The sequence below is a fragment of the Misgurnus anguillicaudatus genome, chromosome 9 (genome assembly GCF_027580225.2).
Source record: "Misgurnus anguillicaudatus chromosome 9, ASM2758022v2, whole genome shotgun sequence".
In the NCBI taxonomy this organism is placed as follows: domain Eukaryota; kingdom Metazoa; phylum Chordata; class Actinopteri; order Cypriniformes; family Cobitidae; genus Misgurnus; species Misgurnus anguillicaudatus.
In genome coordinates, this window is record NC_073345.2 from 36,228,604 (window position 1) to 36,253,094 (window position 24,491).

General features: G+C 38.6%; 1 protein-coding gene across 1 annotated transcript in view; it reads right to left on the reverse strand.

Annotated features, from left to right (window-relative positions):
* Positions 1-2,123: 2,123 nt before the first annotated feature.
* The window catches only part of LOC129423833 (E3 ubiquitin-protein ligase UHRF2), a 30,684-nt gene continuing 8,316 nt past the window's right edge, over positions 2,124-24,491 (reverse strand). The window contains exons 2-16 of the mRNA XM_055180320.2: positions 20,079-20,405; positions 18,650-18,936; positions 11,979-12,197; positions 11,563-11,672; positions 10,070-10,256; positions 9,390-9,513; positions 6,822-6,929; positions 6,647-6,751; positions 6,419-6,525; positions 6,166-6,328; positions 5,902-6,039; positions 4,266-4,488; positions 4,015-4,166; positions 3,754-3,852; positions 2,124-3,616 (exon numbers count right to left, since the gene is read on the reverse strand). Coding sequence (XP_055036295.1) covers positions 3,470-3,616; positions 3,754-3,852; positions 4,015-4,166; positions 4,266-4,488; positions 5,902-6,039; positions 6,166-6,328; positions 6,419-6,525; positions 6,647-6,751; positions 6,822-6,929; positions 9,390-9,513; positions 10,070-10,256; positions 11,563-11,672; positions 11,979-12,197; positions 18,650-18,936; positions 20,079-20,405 — 2,496 coding nt within the window. The 3' untranslated portion in view covers positions 2,124-3,469. The remainder of the gene's footprint in view (positions 3,617-3,753; positions 3,853-4,014; positions 4,167-4,265; positions 4,489-5,901; positions 6,040-6,165; positions 6,329-6,418; positions 6,526-6,646; positions 6,752-6,821; positions 6,930-9,389; positions 9,514-10,069; positions 10,257-11,562; positions 11,673-11,978; positions 12,198-18,649; positions 18,937-20,078; positions 20,406-24,491) is intronic.

Genomic DNA, 24,491 nt, shown 5'->3' on the forward strand with positions numbered 1-24,491 from the left:
TTTTCTCATGTAGGTGTGATGTTTGAGTAATGTTACCTGTTTTTATTTCTTTTACACATGATGTGTTCTTCTGTCAGTACCACCCGGCACCTAGATGTAACTTTAAACACAAGTTGTTAAAGGGATGGTTCACTCTAAAATTACAATTGTCAACATTTACTTATCCTCATGTTGTTCTTAACATGTATGATTTTTTTTCTGATGAACACAAAAGAAGATATTTTGAGAAATGATAGAAACACACAGCAGTAAGTGAACATAGACTTCCATAGTAGGAAAATAATATTTTGGAAGTGTTGTGATAAATGACTAAGAAAATATTTTGATAAATGATGGTAAGCACACGGTTGACAGTACCCATTAAATTCCATCATATTTTTTTTATTCCTACTATGAAAGTCCATGGTCACTTACTGCTGTGTGTTTACCATCATTTCTCAAAATATCTTCTTTTGCATTCATCAGAAAAAAGAAATTTATATAGGTTTAGAACAACATAAGGATTTGTAAATGATGACAGAATTTTAATTTTTAAGTGAAGTATCCCTTTAAAACAACTGCATTTAGCCCTGTCTTTACCCATACGGCATAAAAATACATTTCTCTGGCCAAAAATCTCTTTTAAATATATGCTAAATACATTTTGTAGAAAGTAAAGCCTATTATATTTTTTAACTTGAAAATATATTTAGTTTTAACCTTCATATAGTATTAACATTTATTTCAAAATGTATTTCAGGAGCAAACAAATACATTTCTAATTTTACAATTTAACAATACAATTTAAATTACAATTTTTTTCTGGCCAAAATATACAAGTTTGTACAAAATGTATATGTATAAAATTTTTAATTATACAGTAAGTTATATTTACAGGTTTTTAACATACAAAGTTTGTGACGTTTAATATAAATACTTCAAAATATACGTGTTTTGTAAAATATATCTTAAAATATAAGTGGCCAAAGGATATATAGGTTAAAAATAAATTTTTGTAAACATATTTCAAACATATGGGTAAGACAAGCATGTGAAGTATGCTTTTATTACTGTATACAGAGGATCCCATAATAAGATTTAATGGCAAAATGGTTATATGGCAATATTTTGTAAGTGGCTGAATGAATGTATCATTGATTGAAGGATGTTGTTTACATCTGCTTGTGTTACCATAGTGACCAGACCATAATTCAGCATCCATCTCATCTAATAGGATAAGTTAGTTTAGCAAAAAATATATGAAATGTGATAACTTCATACTGCATACAGCGGTCCCTCAAACTGTAGAGAGATTTAAATAAGAGCTGGTGTCTATCTTAATACTTTAGTGGAGGTATTAAATCACTTCTGCATGAGTTATTATCAGAAACAAATCTCTCCTGAATCTGTCAAATACACACATATACTTTTATAGAGATGTTTTTAACATGCATTTACGTATATTAAATAACAGAGATAAATCCTTATGATGAAAATATCTGAATTTTAAGATCACATAAGGCAGTGGTTCTCAAACTTTTTACGGCGTGCCCCCCCACCCCGTAGTGTATGATGCATCTTTTCGTGGCCCCCCAAAGACATTTTTTTACATAAAACATATTAAAAGTTAAAATTTGAATGAAACAAAATAGTTAAATGAAGTGATGTTGATTAATAGCTTTATTTTTTTATTACACAGAATTCATGATAAATGAATGCACTGCAAAAATTATTTTCAAGAAAAAAAATTCTTAGTATTTTTGTCTTGTTTTCAGTAAAAATATAAAAAAAATCTTAAATTAAGATGCTTTTTCTTGATGAGCAAAACAAACCAAGAAAATAAGTCGAGTTTTTAGACCAAAAATATAAAATTTAAGTGATTTTGTGCATAAAACAAGCAAAACAATCTGCCAAAGGGGTAAGCAAAAAATATCACTAAATTCAAGAAAAATTTGCTTACCCCAATGGCGGATTCCTTTTGCTTGTTTTATGCACAAAATCAATGATTTTCAAAGTCTACAGATGTCCAAAATCTCAATATAAACTCAAACATTTCTCTTTTAACTCCTCTGTGATCTCCTTATTTTAAATTGATACCTACAAGAAACTTGACTTATATCTCTTGAGATATGAAAAACCACACATTGTTTCTGGAATCAAAATATTTAATAAGTACATAACAAGTATTATACCATGTATAAAATTTGGAATCACAATTCAAAGCGTTGTTTCTGCTAGGCCAGCAGGTCAAATTTGCCACATTTAAAAAGCCGAACGATGGAAGAGCAAAAACGAAGTAATAACAGGAAAATAAATCAACAACCTCCATCAGAAAACACACCATCATCAGGTTTAACCATCGACAGTCTCCTGCTTACAAAATATCTCTTGTGGTCTTTAGTAAGTGCAATTAAACCCTAACACACCAACAGTGAAGTCAAAGCAGATGAGTAGAGCGAGAGATTGAGAAAACGCAGAAGAGAGAGAGAGAGAGAGAGAACAGCCAAAAATCACAGAGAAACTAAACAGAAGAAAAACAGAGAGCGACACACGTCACAGATTGCTGTGGACACAACGGTATAATCATTAAACGTTTTACATTTGCAAGAAAAAAGACATCACCACAAAGTAAGACGAACAAGCCGAGCAACAGACAACCGAAGGGGTTGAACAGGAAGTGACACGTGTGCTCTATCCCATAATGAACAGGGTCCAGTTCTACTGTGATTGATCCCATTCCACATCAGCTGAAGATGGACAATTCTACATTTACAGGAAGATCTCATCTGTCCTGTAGGTTTAGGGTTCATTAAACCAGCAAATCAAAATACAGAACAAGGTCACCTGACCGCCCATTATTATTGAAACTTTACATTTAACCACATTTTACCTTCACATTGTCATTACTTTAATGCAAATTCAATATATTATTTCAATTGCATTTATGCATTATTAACAATTAAAACATATTAAAGTATTTACACATTGCAGTATTTGTTGTACTAGCTTTACTAGTAGATTTTAATTGAGTTACATCTGGCATTACAGTACTTTCTTACTGTAACAGATGAAATACTCTAATAAAGTAATGATGAGAATCTCAAAACAAATAAAACATCAAATAAAATCTGCAGACACATTAATGGTAATGATAATGTGAGGTAAGATGCTCTGAATCAAAATATATTTTCATTTTGGGCTTAAAAACGAGCCAGATTCATGACAGATGACGTGTGAGACTCGGATTAAGAGTTTCATTCTTTATCCATTTGGCAGATTCTGCTAACTAAACTCATGTTAACTTCTATTCTACCATTTTTAAGGCAGAATTTGCTACGTGGAAATCCAGTAAATAATGTTTTCGGACAGGATTGTGTTATGGTTAGTTGTGAGTTGAATCCAAACGTCAGGCTGGCGTTTGAGATGAAGTGCGTGTGAAAGCATCGCTGCTGTGCGTAGAGCAGATTCATGTCCATATTCACTCTTAAACTCATCGTCCTTTGCTGTAACCAGGGAAAAACTGATCCAGGAGCAGCTGTAGGTTTTTATTGAGGGTCATGGGATAATCTTTACCCAGGTCGTGGCGGCAGGCGGGGCAGGTGAACACTTCGGCTCGAAACGACCTCTGCAGACAGGTCTGGAGTCAGAGATGAGACGTAAAAGAGAACAGAGAGGCATTACAGACAGATACAAAATCACTAAAGATGATATTAGGTATTAAATTTAGGTATGAAAGAGTTTGATTGACAGGTGTCAGTCATGTGTGCTGCTCACCTTGCAGACATTGTGTGAGCACTCAGTGGTGATTGGCTGGTAGGATAACTCTTGACAGCAGACGCACATGAACATCTGCTCCACCTTACGCAGGAAGTTCTGCAGGAGAACAGGAAGTGATGCATGACGGTATCCATGGTAACTGCATTATCCTGACAGTCAGGGCAAATGTGTGCAGGCCTGATACAGTGAGCTAAGCTAAGAAAGCAGTGTGTGTGCATGGTACATGTGCGATATATGTGTATGTGCGTAGTTGTGTACCGGTCCCTCCACGAGGAAGCTCAGAGCTTCATCCCACAGTTTCCTGTTGGGATCATCTTCTTGTATGAGACTCCGCTGTTCCTCTGACAGAACAAACGCTTCCACATCCTTTGAGCGCTTCACCTGCGGCTCCTCCTGCTCCTCGCACACACCTGATACACACACACAAGTACAGATGAATCTTCTATATCTCCTGATGTTTACTCCTGATTGAGTTGAAAATATGGAGTGTGTGTAATATTTCTCTGTACCCGTGAGGTTTTCCTCGGCTCTGTCTGGACTGCTGTTACTCTGATGATGATCTTCTTCCTCCACGTTCACCGTCGGCTTCTCCTCTTTCTCTCGAGTGTTCCTGTGTCCTCGTGTGGATCTGGGTCGACCTCTTTTCCTGCCCCGCGTGGATCCGCCACCTCCTCTGACACTCGCTTCTTTCTTTGTCTTATTGGCCATCGCCTCGAGATAACCAGGAGGATACTAAAGCAGACAGACGGACATTACTAGATTGATGAAACACTTCACAGACGCTCCATCATTTGAATAGATGTCGTTTTACATACTGGGTTCCCACATCTTAGTTAACTTCAAATTCAAGAACCTTTCAAGGACTTTCCAGGTCCAAAACCCTTTAAATTCAAGGACTAAATGTGGTGACACATTTCAAGTGAGAGCAAGGTTACATCGTGTTTCCTTTTAAGATACATTGTTACAGTTTCCTTTCGAGGGAACTCGTGCTGCATCACTGCGGTGACACTTTGGGGACGCCTCCAGGGGTAAATGTGTCTGAATGTGTATATCAAATTCAACCAATGATGAGGCTTAATGACAAAGACAAGGTGACGCAGGAGCCAGGAAGTACATCGCTATCTGAAATATTGTCAAAGACGGCGTTACAGAGACGCAGTAAGTATGACAAGAGAGACGCAGCGTCTCGTTCCCTTCTCAGAGAACAACAGATACATACATAACCCGAGACATTTTCATGTGTCAAACATAATTATGCAAAAAAATTATTTTAGTATGAATCAACATTCACATACAGAAGATATAAACATTTACAGCAAACAGTTTAGCACGTGTGCTTAAAAAGTCTAGAATTTTTATGATATTATCCTACACTACACAGGGAATAATATGGATTTTTTTCCAGATCTATCATGGACTGTAAAATAAGATGGACGACGCCAGTTCGCTCTCTTCCATTGGTGAAAAGTGAAGCCGTCAGTGTCCAGATACGGCGCTGACATCTTGGGTCTTGAGTCTGCGTAGTAGCGATTTCAGGACCAGTCCTGCACAGTAGTGAGCAGGAAGTAAAGCCACGAAATCAAGGCCCCGCCCTCGCAGAATGCGCATATCACAGCTGTCAATCATGACGTGACACCACCGTTTTTATAGCATTAAATAATTAACTAAAAACAAACTTATTTTAAAAACAAACATTTGAATTTACATCAGCGTGATAAAAACTACAGTAAATGACAGAAACCAGCTTCGGAAAAAAGATAATTGAAGTGTAATTAAATTGTTTAGTTGGTCTCAAGTCCCATTGAATAACATGAGGAGGCAGGGTTTATGGCCTATACTGGGACCAGTCACTGAGGGGCGATAGAGACGTTTTGGCTTCACTTTTCAGGGCTTGTGCGGCACGCTTGGTATCTATGTATGTATATTTTCAAAAACTTCCCAGGGCCTTGAACTTTTCCCCCAGATTCACAAACTTTCAAGGATTTCAAGGACCCGTGGGAACCCTGTATAAAGTTTGATTATATGACAGTGTTAACTTTGGAATAAGTCCAAATGCATTGTGTAAAAATCATATTATTAACCCACAGGAAGACATCAGATGCCACCTACATGCTCACACACGTCATACCTGTTTCAGGTCCTCACCTGGACTTTTAGGCCCAGTTTTTTGCTTCGTTCTATTCCTTCAGGAGTCCAGGGTGCTGGTTCAACATCATCTCGCCTCAGCAGATACCTCCACACCAGAAATCCACACTTACCAATCTCAGGCCAATACTTCACCACCTACAACACAACATATACTCAACAATACACAATATCTATCTATCCATCCATCTATCTATCTATTTACCCACCTACCCATCTATCCATCAATCCATCCAGTATATTTGAATAGATTTGTTTGTGTACCTTATAAATGCCATCGTATCGGTTTCCCTCTTCAGGTGCATACTTGCTGATTCGTCGGCCCTTCGAGCTGCGGATAACTCTCACCGGTTTACCTGCCCGCCAGTTACGAGACTCCGCCCCATTTTTATCATTCAGGGGTGCGTCACAGTTCAGCGCCAGAGCCCTGAGAGATGATCCGTCACATTTACTACACATTTCCAAACATCTATAGAGTATATGTCAGAGGTGATGATGATGATGAAGATATGATCACCTGTTCATGTGTGTGAGAGTTTGATCAAATGAATGCTCTCCGATTCGCTTGTTACCCGACAGGTCTCGACCTCCACTACCTGTGTAGGTGAACTCATCACCCCGGTCCTAAAACCATCACAACAATTAAAGCTAGTGGAAGATAACTAACTAGTTAACTAGAGATCTATAGTTTCTGTATTTTTATATCTACACCTTGTGTATGTGTATACAGCATATGGTTACTCACAACTTCATCTTCAAATCCTCCAGCGAGCACCAGCGAGTACGAGCCGTCATTACTGCGACCGTGAATCCCACCCACGTGAGGCCTGTGAACGCCCGCCTCACTCACCTGAGAGAGAAAACTGTGTAACTCCGCCCCCTACACAATCACATGACCCTACATCAGCAAACCCGCTCACCTGAACACGAAACTTCCACGTCGTTCCGACAGGAACACCAGGGACCGGACCATAATGATTGGAGGGGACGATTGTGCATTCTTTAGTACGGCCCACACAAGCCATTCCCTAAAACACAAACACACACAGACACACTTCACTGTGTTCAATCTTAACACTCAATACTAACAGTGTGAAGAAATAAACAACAGCTTTAAGTTTTTAATGACTCAATTCTGCTCCATTAACACAAAACAAACAGTCTGTGAGTTTAAAGGTGCCATAGAATGTAAAACCGTATTTATAGGCATTAGGGGTGTAACGGTACGTGTATTCGAACCGGACCGTTTCGGTTCAGGGCTTTCGGCACGGTGCACACGTGCACCGAAAGGCCGAATGCATTTTGTGTGCGCCTGTGCGGAACATAATACGTGTGTTTCCGCACGAACATATTAAGTGGCGGAAGTCTCCGCGTTCAGTGCAAGTCTTCTGTCAAACAAATAACATAATTCGGCCCGCAGAAAGATTTTTATTTACTTAGATGTATATCCGTTTGATTATTGATGTAAACGTTTACGTGTCGTATCTAAAAGCGCATGTTAAACGCGTGTCAACGCGCTGCTTTGTTCTTTCAAAAGTGAGTGAGAGGTTGCGCGTCTTTCGTTGCTACGCATTCATGAGACGCGCTTTCTGTGACAGCAAGAATAAGGAATGCGTGATCAGATTTTTCATCTGCACATCACGTCAATCATATCATTGTGCCAATGCGATCAGCTGGTCGGGACAGAGAAGAGCTGTAACCCGGGGTTACTCAGCTGTTACTCAGCTGCGGAGGGGTTCGTTAGTAAAGTCACAGGCAGCTTACATTGACGACACAAGCAAAGATTAGGAGAAACATGCAAAAGATCAAAGATGGCCATGTATGCAACTCACTAATCTCAAAATGAGTGTATAATAAGTATATCATCATGTTGCTTGCTATGCAGTTACACATAGAGCAGTAATATTATTTTTATACAGAGATGGTACATAGCCAATTCAATACTGTGAGTTAAACAATCCAAAATAAATCAAAACAGAAAATTTTTGGTGGCAAAAATGTAGGCTAATAGTTCATAAATGTATTTGGGAATTGAATTTGTTAGTTCAAGGTTTTAGTAGAAAAAGTTTAAGAGAAGGTTAAGAAAAGAGTTACCTTCTGTTATAAAATAATGTACAAAATAACTTTGCAGTAGTATTTTATTTATTATTTTTTCATTTTATATATATTTTATATGTTATATTTTAATAAAAGTGTTTAAAAAAGTGTAAACAAATTGTAAAAAAAAGTTTATAGTAATAAACAACCTGCAGTTTAATGTTTGCATTTCTCCCTTACTGTACCGAAAATGAACCGAACCGTGGCTTCAAAACCGGGGTTCGCACCGAACCGTGATTTTTGCGTACCGTTACACCCCTAATAGGCATAGATGAATAATAAGAGTTGTGTAGATGGTAGTAACATATAATGATCCTTAAACACGATTGTTTCCTCCTTCTTATGTAAACTTCCTGCATGTAAAAGACGTCTGGAAAACAGACCAATCACAACATAACACCAACTGTGTTACAGTCCAGATGTACACCACAACATTAAATTAATCACAATGTTGTTACAATGATAAAAACAAAGTTGTGAATGCTGAGTTTTTTTGTGATTGTTGTGGGCAAAAATCCTTGATCTTGTGGGACGTTTTCTTAAAAAATGCGATTGAATATGCGGGATATTTATGCAATTTAATGCATTGAAATTGCGGGAACCCGTCAAAATTGTGGGAACTTGCAAAACAGCTTTTGAATGATGTTCATGTCACATAATCATGTCACTTCGTAACGTTCACAAGGCAACAGGGGACATGGCTGCGCTTGTAAGCAAATGCAATATTTTTCAACTTTCTGCTAAGAGAAATGTGATTTTTTTCTACGAAAATCTGGGCTTTATGAAATCATGCCAGCCCTGCATATTTTGCGTACGGAAATCTGCAATCTATGCTGCAAAAGTGTGGCATATTTGAAAAAATGCGGCCCCAGACTTTGGCTGATTAGGCGTTGAATCATGCGATCGCATAATCACATTTTTCTGGAGGGACTGATATGCTAGCGTTTAGGCTAAAGTTCTACTATTGATGTTACAGTTACGTTTTACAGGTCCATACTGAAAAAAACATCTGTATCTTCATCTGATACAGACTCAAACATAAGATCTGTTTACATACACACAGAGCTACTGAAGGAGCTGCTCTGAGAAACAGCCAATCAGAGCAGAGCTCAACATTATTATTCATGACTGTTTCAAATAAGGTAATAATTGACCATTTCATTCTAAAGGACAAATCTTAGGGTTGTAAATAGACATGAAAAACTGACTCTGGATCACAAACTCAAACTTCTGTGTAGACATCAGAGAACAATTTAACAGATTATTACAATGCTTTCTTTGGCACTTTTAATTTCACAGTCAGCAGTGGACAGCACCAGATTACACAAACTGTGTGTGTGTGTGTGTGTGTGTGTGTATGTGTATGTGTGTGTGTGTGTGTGTAGTCTAACCTTGCCCCAGTCTCTGTGGCTCTCTGTAGTGGCTGACGGCATCTTGGCTTTTTTCTTACTGGTTTTGAGTTTCTCACCGGCTTTTACAACCTCACTGCTGTCATTCTTACAGGTGGGACAATACCTGCACACACACACACAAATATATATATATATATATATATATATATATATATATATATATATAATGCTTACTAACAAATACAGTATTTTTTGTATTATGAATCATATTGTGATTATGTTGAAATATTTTGTCATTTTAACTACAGTGCCTTTGTTTTTTAACATATGATGAAAGTCAGACTTTTTCATGTTTAAATGCTATAATTGGGTCCTCAGTGCTTCTATCAACCTAGAAAATGTGATAAAGATAAACCCAGTAACTTAGTTTTGGTAAACCATTTTCTGCAAACATGTGAAAAATAGGTAATTAAAATGTCACAAAGGGATCTTATTATAATAATACCGCCCCTTCATCTGCACTATCCAAACACGGCACTGCCATTTAGTGCAGAGATCAGATTTGCATTTTAAAGGACACACCCAAAACATATTTTTGTTGCAGATGACTTTGACTATAATGTAGATAAAAAAGTCCAGAACACAGTTTGTGTATAATTATGTGTATGATGTGTGTGTGTTTATATACTGTATGTTGTATATATGTTTTGTGTCCTCACCAGTCCTCGTCCTCTGGTATAGCAGACAGCGGTGGATTCAGACAGTAAATGTGAAAGGCCATGTTACACTCGTCACACAATAACTGCATGTGAGCGTCTTGTTTGCCTCCACAAACACAACATGAACAGAAGCGACACTCAACATCTGGATCTGCCTTACAGTGTTTACACTCCGGACCGCTCTTACCTGACACACAAACACACAAACACACACAATATTAGTGAGGTCACATTTATATCAAGTCAAATTCATACAATATTACATTGTTTCAAAGGAGCTTTACATAAAAGAAATCACAAAAAACTGGAAAATGAATAACTAGACAGTATATAGATTTAGGGCTGCAACTAACAATGATTTTCATTTTTTTGACTAATCGACTAATTGTTTAAAAACATAAATGTTTACTCTCTTAGATTAAAGCTAAATAAGGCACTACATTAGGATATTCACGTGTAGAAATGTACTTTTAAAAGTGAAAAAGCCACACACTACTACAGCACAGTTTTACTCATTTTAAGCCTTTATTAAAAAAAGTTTGTGCAGTTTTTTAATCATAAAACAAATTTAAATCTCAAAATATAAATACATTGAATGAATTAAGTCTTCAGGGATGTGCTGGGGAGGAAATTTTGCCACAGATGAATAAACTCATGCACTTTCATGCCCTGTACCTTAACACAGAGACTAACGGATGAAGTGACAGATAACTAGTTGTCCAGTGCGATTCCGTTCACACAGTATAGCTTCTCTTTAAATGCGGTTATGAAACCTAAAAATGTATATGGGTGTGAGGTCGGTTATAGAATGTGATTGTCAAACCCATAAATAAACGAACTGCGTGTGAACTCAACCATCTTAAAGACTCAAATACGGGGTTCGTTCTTTTCGAATAATAACCGCTCCAAAATAATAACGCATAGCCGGACTACTTGCACGAGTAAAATCGCTCCGCGCCAATAAAGATCAATAAAGATTACTGTTTGTTTGGCGCCATCTTGTGACAAACACTATGGACAACCACGACAAGACTCAGACAGCTTACTGAGACTGAACTTGACACACAAAAAAATACAGAATGGGCATTAAAACTTCTCAAAGACTGTCTAAAAGAGAAAAAATGGAGACAAGTATGAAGCAGAGGATCTTAATAAGGTATTGCGATCATTTTATGCATCTGTGCAAAGTTTCGCGGAAGGATAAAAATTTAATTTAAAACAAATATGCCAATAAAATGTTTCAAATTCATATTCATGTCCAGTTTTTTTTCTTATGTGGCAAGTAGCCGTGTAATAAGCGGGATAATGTAGAGGCAGCCGGTAGTTATTGGGAAATAAGCCCCTTCAGTGTGATACAAGACCCTCCGCTTCGTGCCGGGTCCTGATCACACTGTCGGGGCTTATTTCCCAATAACTACCGGCTGCCTCTACATTATCCCTTACATAACAAATGTGTGTGTGTGTGTGTGTGTGTGTGTGTGTGTTTGTCCTACGTTTGAAGGGTCCGTCTGCAGCAGATAGCGCTGTCGCTCCTGGTTTTTCTATCTTGTAAATCTCATCAAGAAATGTCAGCTTACAGTCACCAATCACATCTCCTGGGCCTCTGAAACACAGCCAATCAGAGCATGAGGTTACAGTGATGTCATACTGTCGCAAACCAACCAGCAAGATAATGTTTGGATTTTCTGTGATTAATTCTTTATAAATCAATTTATTAAAAACATCTTTCTGGATTCTACTCATTTCTTGGCTACTTTTTTTAAATAGTTTAATTTTCTTAAACATCACTGTTATTATATTTAGTTAGATGTTATGTCTGATGAGATCATATGCAGGATAATCTAGAACTTAAAGTGCATTTACAAAAACATGTCTGCAATCATTGTGTCATAATCCTGACCATCATTACCCCAGTAAGATCTTCATGTGGATCTCTTTATTGGTGCGTGAGATGTCGTTCAGTGATGTGATCTCAGCGTCGTACCAGAATCCTCTCTCCTCCGGCAGCTCCAGGTTATAATTCACCATCACAACATCACCGACATGTAGCTGATCAAACCTCAACAGAGTTCTGGCCCGCGGCCGCACGTCATTCAGAGTCATCGCCACCACACCGTTCTCTGGATAACTGCAGACACAAACCAACAGATCAGCATCATCATCATCATCGGTACTAAAATCTGTTGAGTTATCATAAGGACAAAACATCCTTTAATAACTCTGATCATCACTAGCAGTTAATACTGACAGCTCAGAAAATATATTTGATACTATAGTTAAAAAAAATAATTTATGAACCACTGAGAGATTAATACTATATGAAGGTACAGAATGACTTTAATATATTAAGATTAAAACTAGGGCTGAACGATACATCGAATTTTCATCGTCATCGCGATATGAACTCACGCGATGAACACATCGCAACAGACAGCCTTGACGCGATGAATGAAGGGAAAACAGTAAGCGCATGTAATAAACGTTTGACCTATCACGTTTAGTCCTGAAGACATGTGCTGCGTCCGAAATCGCCTACAACCATACTAAATAGTATGCAAAAAGCACTACATTGCCTACTATATAGTATGGAAGTAGGCGGTTTTGGACGCAGCGATGGTTTGCGCGTTCATGCTATTACCAATCAGGGGAACCCCCAAGTCAGCTACGCTTAGATTGATTTGTGAGGTGTCAGTTGCGACGCTGTGCCTGTTAGCAAAAACGATGGCAGAGGAAGGAGAGAAGAGTAAGGAAAATGTGTTGTCAGACGAAGACCTTGTGGTGATAATGAACAGCACTTCAGCTATATCATGAAATTCTTTTGGATTTAGGAGAGATGACGCCGTAAACACAGGTACTGTGGAAGCGGTGAATCTCATATTGCGTCTATTGCGCGCTCAAGTTCATTATTTCAAATGTATGTGTGCTCTGGAAGCACAGCGGTCGTGACACGCTCGTTTTTTCCAGGTATTTCAAAAACATTTTAACTTTTCAGAATGACACAAGCGCAGTGTGCAGGTCATGTGACAATAACCTACGTGTCTAGTGTTTTCCACGTGTTTGTGAATGGCCCCTAAAACATGAAAAAAATATATATATTTATCGCAACTCACATCGTCATCGCAACATTAAACAATGTCATCGCACATCGCAACTTTTCCTCACATCGTTCAGCCCTAATTAAAACACAATCATGTTTGACACTGAATGAACTAAACACAACCATATAAAACTCTAACCTTACACTTACAATTACACAAAAACACTGTTGCACATAAATACACTGTAAAAAAATGCAGCATTTTTGTCAAATCAACACATACTTTTATGTTACGTTAACTTTACAAATTAAGTTTATAAGTTATGTCAACTTTTTTAAGTCAAAACTTTCGGTGTTTGTTTGTTTGTGTGTGTGTGTGTGTGTTGGTGTTTGTTTGTTTGTTTGTGTGTGTCAGTGTTTGTTTGTTTGTATGTATATGTGTGTGTGTCAGTGTTTGTTTAACTTCATACTGCATTTTTTCACAGTGGGGTTAAAAATAAAAGTGATCACTGCCAGCAGAGGACGCCAACAGTTATATAAGAGAGCAAAAACTGACAGATGAATGATTTATCATCAGCATCCAGAGTGAATAAAGATCAGTATAAAGATCTGATCTGAGGACTGTAGTATGATGTCATATTAAATACTGTAAATAATGAAGTCAAGAGTGCTTTAATTCAGCTAACATCACTGCTGTCTGCTGCAGACGCCATCTTAAGAGAGATGTGCTTGTAAAAACATCTGTCACTGTTTGTGTGTGTGTGTGTGTGTGTGTACGTGTGTGCATGTGTGCATGTGTGTGTGCGCGTGTCTGTCAGTGCTTGTTTGTTGTGTTCTCAGTTTTTGTCATTTCCAGGCGTAATACTTTAACAAACACGTGATTGACAAGAGTCCTAACCTGGACACATCTACATGCCAATAGTCAGTTATAGTTATAGCACCACCAGCTGGCAACAGGAAGTGACATGTTTTACACTGATTTTACACAGACGCACGCGCACACACATATTCCAGTAAACCAGTTTCTGCTAACAAAGCTGTTCTTAAATAAGCACGAATGTCAACCTATAATCAGAGCCACCACTAAATAAATTTATCTGAATGTAACCCGATCAGCTTTCCCAGCATGCACTGCAGCATGACACTGTTGGAAACAATGCAGCAGCTTGTGAGAGACACAAACACCTTAACTAGAATATAGAGGATCGGGATCACACTTCTGGATTATTGGCCCAAATTTACCCTCCAGAAAATCAGAGAGAAAATCAGGTCCTGGACCTCCATCAGTTCCGATGTTCTGCTTAGATTATCATGTAATGTGTGACATTTAAAGATCAAATCTTACACCTCCCGATGTGCCCACAAGCATCATAGCAGCCCCGATCATATTAAACATGTTTTAAACACAGTAAAAAAAAACCTGCCGTGTGTGCCTGACATAAGAGTTATGTGATTTCAGAATTTTATCATCGATACAGAGATCATGACTGTGGGGACGTCTCACTAAGGGATGATCCATTCGATCAACTGCAGATCGGTATCGGTCAATCATCAAATGAAATTACTCAATCTTAGCTAAATTTATCCAATCATTTTATTCATCATTATGATAGGGCTCACAATAGAGGCACATATTGAGACACAAACACAGTCCTAACATGATGCCTCTTCACAGGATGGGCATTTTTCAGTAATACAATATTCAAATATTTGTAATATAAGTTTTTGAAGTTTTATTTATTTTTCATTTTGTCACAATTTCACAGAAGGTTTATAATTAGGAAATATCTACAACAAGCTAAACTTATATATCTTCATATGATATATCAGGACACTTCTTAAAGGGGGGGTTAATGCTATTTCATGCATTCTGACTTATTAACACAGTTTAAGAGTTGTAACTCTCATGCTAAACATAAGCAAAGTGTCAAAAAGCAGGTGAACCTATGACAGAGTATTTCTGGGTCAAACTCACGCTTTCTGAAAATATAGTTCCCAGTATTCATTAGTGCTGTGTTCAAAATATCGATACGACCATACATCGTCATGGACGGCTGACGATGCGCGCATCGATACAGCACCTTCCGTATCGATTCGAATGCACTGTTGAAAGTAACGTGACGAATCGCTGTTGATCCGCGTATTTAAAATCAATGAGTTCAGTATGAACGTGCAGATATCTTAGCCTATATTACTGCAAAAGGCTTTATTAGCCACTTTCTTATAAAACAGCACTAACGCATTTGAGGAGAAACACGACAAAGATTTGTATGTGAAAAGTGTCCGTCTAGAGCAGGAGTGGGGAACCCAGGGTCCCGGAGGGCCACCGTCCAGCAGATCCCAGCCCCAGCCCCCACCAAAAACACCCGAATTTCATTTCCAAGTAATCCAGAAGACATTATTTCGATTTTTCAGGTGTGTTTAATTAGGGTTGGAACTAAACTCTGCAGGACAGTGGCCCTCCAGGACCAGGGTTCCCCACCCCTGGTCTAGAGAAGAGATACAGAGCTTCTTCAAACTATAGCTGTCACATTAATAATCTGATTTCTATTAAATAGTATTAAGTCTGACTGCATGTTTATAGATATATTCATAGATATAGAATAATGAGAGACAAATATAATGCCTAGAGTAAGGCACCATCTTTGTAAAACTGATTTAAAAAAGTTAAGTACTAACTCTGGGATTTTAAGTATTTCTATGAGTTACCCCAGAACCTAATAAATTAATGGCAAAAACACAACTGTTAAAACACTGCTTATTCAATGTACAATAAACAGATGATAATAATAATAATAATAATAATGTTACTAAATTCTGAACAAAAATGTAATTAAAAATAGTCTTGTATCGTGATGCGCATCGTATCGGAGCCCTTGTATCGGGATACGTATCGTATCGGGAAATTGTTGGCGATACACAGCCCTAGTATGCATACAGTTCAAAGATGGCTGTGTCTCATATGACTTGTCATTTGTACACACTGTGACTATACAAATCACAACACATAAATAGGAAAACGTTGGCATTATTTTGCCACTCACTGGGAGCAGTATGCTAGCTGGAGCCATTTACGTCCAGTCTTTGTGCTAAGCTAGGCTAGGGGTGGGTGCGTCAGACAGAGTTACATCACGCACGGAGATGAAAAAGGTATGCATGGACTTGGGAATAAGGTGAATAACAGGGTTCCCACACCTTAGTCAACTTCAAATTCAAGGACCTTTCAAGGACTTTCCAGGTCCAATACCCTCAAATTCAAGGACTAAATGTGGTGACCCTTTTTTGAAGTGAGAGCAAGGTTACATCTTGTTACCTTTTAAGATACATTGTTACAGTTCCCTTTCGAGGGAACTCGCGCTGCGTCACTGCGGTGACATTTTGGGGACGCCTCCAGGGGTAAGTGTGTCTGAATGTGTTTATCAAATTCAACCAATAGTGATGCTTAACAACAAAGACAGGGTGACGCAGGAGTCCGGAAGTATATCACTATCTGAAATATTGCCAAAGACGGCGTTACAGGGACGCAGGAAGTATGGCAAGAGAGACGCAGCGTCTCGTTCCCTTCTCAGAGAACAACAGTTACATACGTAACCCGAGACATTTCATGTGTCAAACACAACTATGCAAAAAAATTATTTTGGTATGAATCAACATACAGAAGATATAAGCATTCAAAGTGAACAGTTTAGCACGTGTCCTTAAAAAGTTATGATATTATCCTACACTACACAGTAGGGGTGTGACGAGATCTCGAGATTACATGTGTCTCGCGAGATTTCTTGGGGAGGTGCTGCCAGTTTCTCAAATAAAAGACTGCATCCTTCGGAGGTCGCATTTTTAAACTGCATTTACTTCATCACTGTCTTATTAGAAATTATTAACAATTATAAAGTTTACTTATTATTTAGTTAATCGCAAATTGTTGTAATATGCTCACGACTTGCGAATGTAATGCTCAGTTAATGATCTGAAATAAACCTTGATGACGTATGCAGCCTGCATATGCGACCTCCGGAGGATACAGCTTTCTGTTTTACCCTTTTACAGTGCATGCATTATATTCTGCTTTTACTGTGTTTGCTTTTTTGTTTGGGTTTCCAATAATGTTCGTTTGGGAGCTCGTGTGAAGTCTGAGACGCGTTGTGTGTTTGTCTGTTGATCAGTGTCAGATGTGAAGTCTTAGCAGATTAAACCCTCACTCAGAGTTTACATGATTTAATGTCTGCATGTTCTTGCTCAAAAAATGACAGTGGCTGTATCATGTAAAGAAATGGACATATAAAGACAGTACTTCGACTCGGCGCAGTAACACTCATTATGAGAGTGAGAAGGGGAGCAGACTTTTCAGGCGAGTCGAAGTACTCCCAAAAGTGCTATTACGCCATAAAATATAGTTCCTCTTTTAAATCCGCTTAGAAAAGCGCTACATTTTATTTTGTACCACCAAACTTGCTCGTATAACTACTCGTCTTAAATAGGAAAAACGTTGATGTGTTTGGTCACTTCTAACTTTATCTCTGTTTGGTACCATTGAATGAATGGGGCTAAGCTAAATGCTATCGAAGCGTCGCAGCGCGCTCCAGCGCTTACGTGCACGCACACAGATGATAGAGGGATGTATCAACAATTCTTAGTTAAGGTAATAACATATTTTAATATTGAAAATGAGTAGACTATTCCTTTAAGTGTCTCGTCACACCCCTACTACACAGGGAATAATATGGATTTTTTCCCAGAAAATTTCTTGCATAAAATAGATTCAAGCACTTTCAATGACCTGTATCTATGTATGTATATTTTTGAAAAACTTCCCAGGGCCTTGAATTCTTTTCCCCAGATTCACAAACTTTCAAGGATTTCAAGGACCCGTGGGAACCCTGAAATAAGCTGAAGTCCCTAAAGGTCAGCGTGTTCCTTTAAATTATGTCTTTTGTGTGCTCCCACTACACTGTTTTCTACCAGCCGGTAGTTTCAAAAGAAGGGAAATGCGTCACGTCACTTACTTCCACGTTCGAAAATAAAGTGGATAAAAGACAGTAGGGGTGAAGTGAAAAAGCATTAAATGAGCAGCAGACTTAACCCTGCGGTGGCACTTACAAAAGCAGTTTTCTACTCAAAATATTATCTCAAAACCATTTGTGCACATCCCTACTTTACATCCCCTTCAAACAGCATAAACATCCTATATCTCTCTATTGCGGACTTGCATCTTCATGCCAAAAGTTTATAAGCGTCTTATTAAAGAAGCAAAGAGAAGTTGAAGCAGAGTTTTAATGACAAGAAAGAGTCGCAGCAAAAAAGTGTCTAAGGAGACAGACTTACCTGTGCAGTATCACATCATGATGCATCGAGTTATCAGATTAAATCAAACCATTTATAATTACATAGGATTAAACCTACTTACTTCATGTAACCACAGCAACAATGCCAATCAGAATACAGAGACCATAACAGTGACTCACGTATGACGACATCTGCTCCTAATCCGAATAAAATCCACTGAGGACAAATAAAGAGACTTTTGTTGCCTTTGAAGCACTTACTCTTCATATTTAATGTGGTATACGGCGTCCTCACAGGCGTCTGTTTTTGATGTGGATGGTTCGCTGTTGTCTGAGTTTATTTGTTTCTCTGATGTGCCATTACTGTCCGTAGTTTCCTCAGAACCCAGCTTTCCATTAGTCTGTTTTCTGGGTCGGCCCACCCTGGGAGCAGGTGGCGACGTTTCGGCTTTGCCATTTTGTCCTTTAGAGGCAGGAGAAACTTTTTCGATGACGCCCTCGAACCAGGCGCCAATACTGACGTCCCTGCAGTCCACTAACTCATTAACCTGAACAGGCAACGGATAACAACAAACCAATTACTGTTCACATATAAATACTGAATGTTTGAATATATATATAAATCACTTAACCATTTATAAATAAGTCGGACCAAGGTTGGGCTATAGATCGAAACAATTCTCTCCATATCTGACAATATTTTAGCCTGGGTGCCAGCCCATCTTAGCCCCGCCCACAAGATTTTGTAAACGGGAAGATGGGTCTGGGGTTTCTGCGTTGAGGAGCTACTATTTTAGGACAAATGCTGGTCGAACCAATCAAATTGTCAGGGCGGGCTTTATACGATGATGGACAGATATCAACAGTAACGTAATGAACCACGTCACCAAAGAGCGCGTGTGTTGAATGGCTGCCGCTGTAGAGTTCAGATGTGTGGATTCTGACATTGAGTCTGTACTAAAAGATATCGACAGAGCATTGATTTTAAAAGAGGAACAGAGAAACGCGAGCAGGGCATTTGTTGATGTCCTATTCGGCAAAAGTTGGTCGCAACTGAAATGGCTAACGTTATCACGGCGATGCAACTCAGCGTGCACGACGAGATGGATATAATTAGCGGTCATTGCCAGCTTCTTTTCGGAAGCCCGGAATCGTGGTTGCTGTAAGTGGAGGGACATGTTAGGCTCCAATATTTTCAAGCAAACGTAATGGGTATTGTCGTGGATGAAGTTCACCTAACGTACAAATGGTAAGAGATAGTCTTACTCTATGACTTAGTAAATACTTCATGTTGTGATACAAACGAAATGTTGTAAACATAGTAGGTGTTGATGTACGTTCGCTAACTCGGTATAATCACAATGTTAGTGTCATTGTAGCGAAATAACTACCAGTTCGGTCAGGCTGCAAAGACGTAATTTCAACATACGTTACACACACGGTTGCTCTGATTGGTCGTAGGTCTATCCAATTGAGTGCAGAGGCATTTTTCGGTTGAGACACGCCTCATAATTATAGCTCAATGGAGCTGTATCAGACTCAAATTCTGACTAGAATTGAGTATGGCAACGTCAGGCTAACAATATTTAGTATTTAAGATGAAATATAAATTATGCATTTTTAAGGAAAATTTGCTGCTGTTTCTAAGTGCATTAAAATGATTTAAATAATCCTAAATTTGTATTCTTACTTTGTACCGTCCAATGCCAGGATCGATGAGAGGAGTCCGGCTGGATGTGGATGGTTGGCTGTCTGATGCCACAGTACATGATTTGGACCCGTCTCCGTTGCTATTGGAAACCGTTTCTGGAGAAACTGTTGCTGGAGAAACGATTGTTGTGGTGGGTGTGGTTGGGGGTGGGACAGATTCTGTGGTGGGCGGGGCTGTTATGCAGATCACACCCTCACCGTTGTTAAGGACGGGGCTGTCTGGAGCGTCAGTCTGTGAGCGAATGAGAAGCTGGACGATGTCATTAAGGCCGACGTTGTAATCGAACAGCGTCTGACCATCTTCCATCTGTAACCAAATTACCAAAAATGATAAGTTAACCAACCAATAAATGAGCCTGTTAACCAAATAACACTCAACATAAAACAGAAACAGATGTTCTAGTGAAGTCTGAGAGTAACCACAGATAACATACACATCTGTATTCTGATCTTAAGCTCATGTTCAATTTATTTGCTCTGGTTCACGCCTGTATGTACCTGTACGTGTACGTGTGTATGTGGTGTCTGTGTGTGTGTACGGAGGTGTGAGTGTGTATGTGGTGTGTGCGCGCAGAAAGAATGTATAAAGGCAGAGCTGTGCCCGAGACAAAGAGCCCCCATCACAACAACAGCGACGCCATTTTGTGCTGCCCCCACACCTCAACACAAATACACCCATATGAACATGCATTAATAAATACACACACACACACACACACACACACACACACACGAACATGCAGTAGTACAAACAAGAACACACAGTAATGCACATACACATAGACGCACACACACACACACACACACACACACACCAGGGAACTACACTAACCTTTTCCACTGGTGGCACTTGCGCTACCAACTTTTTCAGTTACTGGCGCAAAATATGATTTGGTCGCACATATTTTTTTCAAGTTATATTAAGGCGCTCTGGATAATAATGAACAATAATGAAACTGTATTGCATACAGATATGCTTTTTATTTTACTTGCCATCTTTTAAACCACATGCCTTCTTGTTTTCTTAAACGTTGCAGTGTTTCCTTCCCACAGATCTGAAATTTACTTGTGGTGGTAGCCGGTGAAAAGGGCAATCATTACCCACTGACAAATAATGGTCTACTATACATGTGACCAAGAACTAATAATGTGTGACACAACACAATACTTTGATTTATTGAAAATTAATATTAATTTCACATTATATTTCATCAATCTAACCACCCCAAACTTTCTTTGCCATTAACAAAGCTGACACTGTTTGTCAAAGCACCACGAAAACACTTACTGTTTTTGCACTGATATATGAAGCAATTAGACCCCAATTGATCAAACTCAATATAATACAATACTATGTATAGTATATTAATAGACAGTGCAGGTCTATAGATTATAAATGTGACTGATGTTATGACTGATATGTTATAATGGTAATAATTTCTATTAGATAGGCACTTTTACTGCTTCTGCTCTATCTTTCTATTTCTTTCTTGCCGATTTAAAAAGCTTAATCCACTCATTATTTCAGATTTAAAAGTCTACTTGCTGTCCCGGTGACCAGGGCCGGCCCTGGGCATAGGCGGAATAGGCAAATGCTAAGGGCGCCGCCGACCCCTTGGGGCGTCCGTGCGCCCAAATAATTTTTTTTTAATATATGTATATAAACATTTATCTATAAATATTTATATATTTTATAATATAAATATTTTGCACAAGAAAACAGCAGTTATTAATGAATTATTAGTAGCATAGTATCTCGGAAGATCGTGCTTGTTCAATAGCTCTCAGGCTATACTAAAGCGGCAGTTTAAAATATAAACCCAGAATTCCGCGAACGTCAAGAACAAGAAAACGGAAACAACAATCAGACAGAGACGCGGAATAATGTTACATAGACCATGTTTAAATTTCAATGTTTCTGCACAGAAATACCAACTTGTTCACTTTGTTTGGTATTAAAAAGCTGCGCATTGGAGTGCTGGCCGCGGTGCTGAAGACGCGCTCGGACGGAGTACTGGGGGCAGCACAGATATTTACGTGCAACCTATTGGAAACTATTATTCGTTATTATATAATTATTATTCGTTATTTTACTTTATTGCTTCCACTAAAGAAGAGTTCTGCACTTTTTATTTCAATTTTTCTCTTTATATAAATTCTATTTTGTACTTAAATCTATAATTTCATTATTTTACCAACCCAACTAACTCATCTGCGCTTTCCGATAGGTTGCACGTAAGGGGAAAAGTATAGCTTTCTTCCCATTGAGAAGAGTTCTGCACTATTAAACTTTAAAAAAAATATCTCTTTACAAAAAAAACTTTTCTTCTATTTAAAAGCTGTAATTTCGTTATTTTACTAACCCATCTAATGACTCCTCCGCTTTCCAATGGATTGCACGTAGATATCTGTGTATATGTGCCATCACGCGTCTTCAGCACCGCGGGGAGCAGCCAGCACTCCAATGTGCAGCTTGTTAATACCAGACAAAGTTGGTATTTCTGTCCAGAAACATTGAGATGTATGCATGGTCCGTGTGGCGTAGTTTAGGTCCCGCGTCTTGGCCTTATTGTTTTTTTCTTGTTCTTGACGTTCGCTGAATTCTGGGTTTATATTTTAAACTGCCGCTTCAGTGCAGACAGCAGTATAGCCACAAAGCTATTTAACAATGAGCACAATCTCCCGAGACACTACAAAATGCTACTAATAATTCATTAATAACAGCTGTTTTCTTGTACACAATTAAATATTTTAAGTTAAATGTACAGTGTTAAAACATGTAAAAAAAGACAAGATTTTAACAATGTCAAGATCAAATGCCTGAGTAACAGGGTATTGTGTGTATGTGTTCGTGTGCGTATGTTTGTGTGTGTTTCCAAAATATTTTCAAAATAAAGAAAAACAAGACAAATTTGTGCAGTTTGTTTCTGTGTAAGTTTATGAACAAAATGATTGGAACACAATTGTGATTCTGTGATTCTAAAGGGCAGCAGGTGAAATCTTGCCTAGGGCAGCAAATTGGCCAGGGCCGGCCCTGCCGGTGACAGACTTTACATTGCTTTGCTCTTTCAGTGCAATTGGCTTGACATTAGCATTGCTTTTTGCTACAATCTCTGTCCAAACTTAATATGGATATGGTTTTAGAAAAGATATGGTTTATTAATAATAAGATTATTAAAAACATGTGAGAAAGAAAATGCAGCGCGTGGTCGTAACAAGAACCATCACCATAGAAACCGGAGGCACGCTGAAAATGCACTCGAGCTTTAGCGCGGTAGCGCTCATGGCCGTTTTCCGATCGACTCGGGTTATAAACACAACATTAATCAGACTTGGGACCCAAAGTAATTAAACTAGGACCTAACCTGACCCGACAGACCATTTAAAATATAAACCCGGAACCATACGGGTCCCGCGTCCTCAGTGAAGAAAGACCTCTGCTCAAGTTCAGAAACATGGAAGACACTGAGCTTGCTTCGCGTCGCACCTAATTCATTGAGAAACAGCTGAGCACGCGAACGCACACTGATAGGGAGAGACACGACGTGCTTTCACACAAAATGAAGCCAACGTGTTGATGGCTCAGAGCACGTTATAAAACGTATTCTTAAAATCCACATTTCTGTTTTAATAAATGCTCATAGTAAATCATAGCATATTGTCTAAAACATTAGGTAGCACATTTGCGACCCATTAAAAATTAGGGTCGCAACGGCAGTTCAAAAGGTCGCATATGCGACCATTTTGGTCGCAGTGTAGCTCCCTGCACACACACACACACACACACACACACACACACACACACACACACACACACACACACAAATACACACACATGAACATGCAGTAATAGAAAAACACAAACAAGAACACACAGTAATGTGCATACACACAGACGCACACACACAGTAATACACACAGACACACACAAGTACACACACGGACACACACACGGACACACACACACACACACACACACAAACACACACACACACACACACACACATGCACGCTCATACAGTAGTGATGATGGTTGTTACAGTGTAACTGTGTGTAGGATGTTGCTATAGCAACCACTAAAGATTTATTCCACACATACAACCGCACAAAAACACAATCTCCATGTTACAGATGAACACATAGAAATGATTGTGTGCGCGCTTTTATGTCATTATCATGAGAATGTGAGGTGTGCGAGACGGATGGCAGATTTTCACTCACACACACACACTCCAGCTTTATTATGCGCAATACAGAAAAAACAGAAGAAACGAGAAGTCCACACCTCTGTGAGCAAAGACAGAAATATACCATACGATCTGTTGTGATACGGTGACTTCTGTGTTTATTTGGATCTGTTGGACTGACGTTAGCGTTAAAGCTCATTTTAACA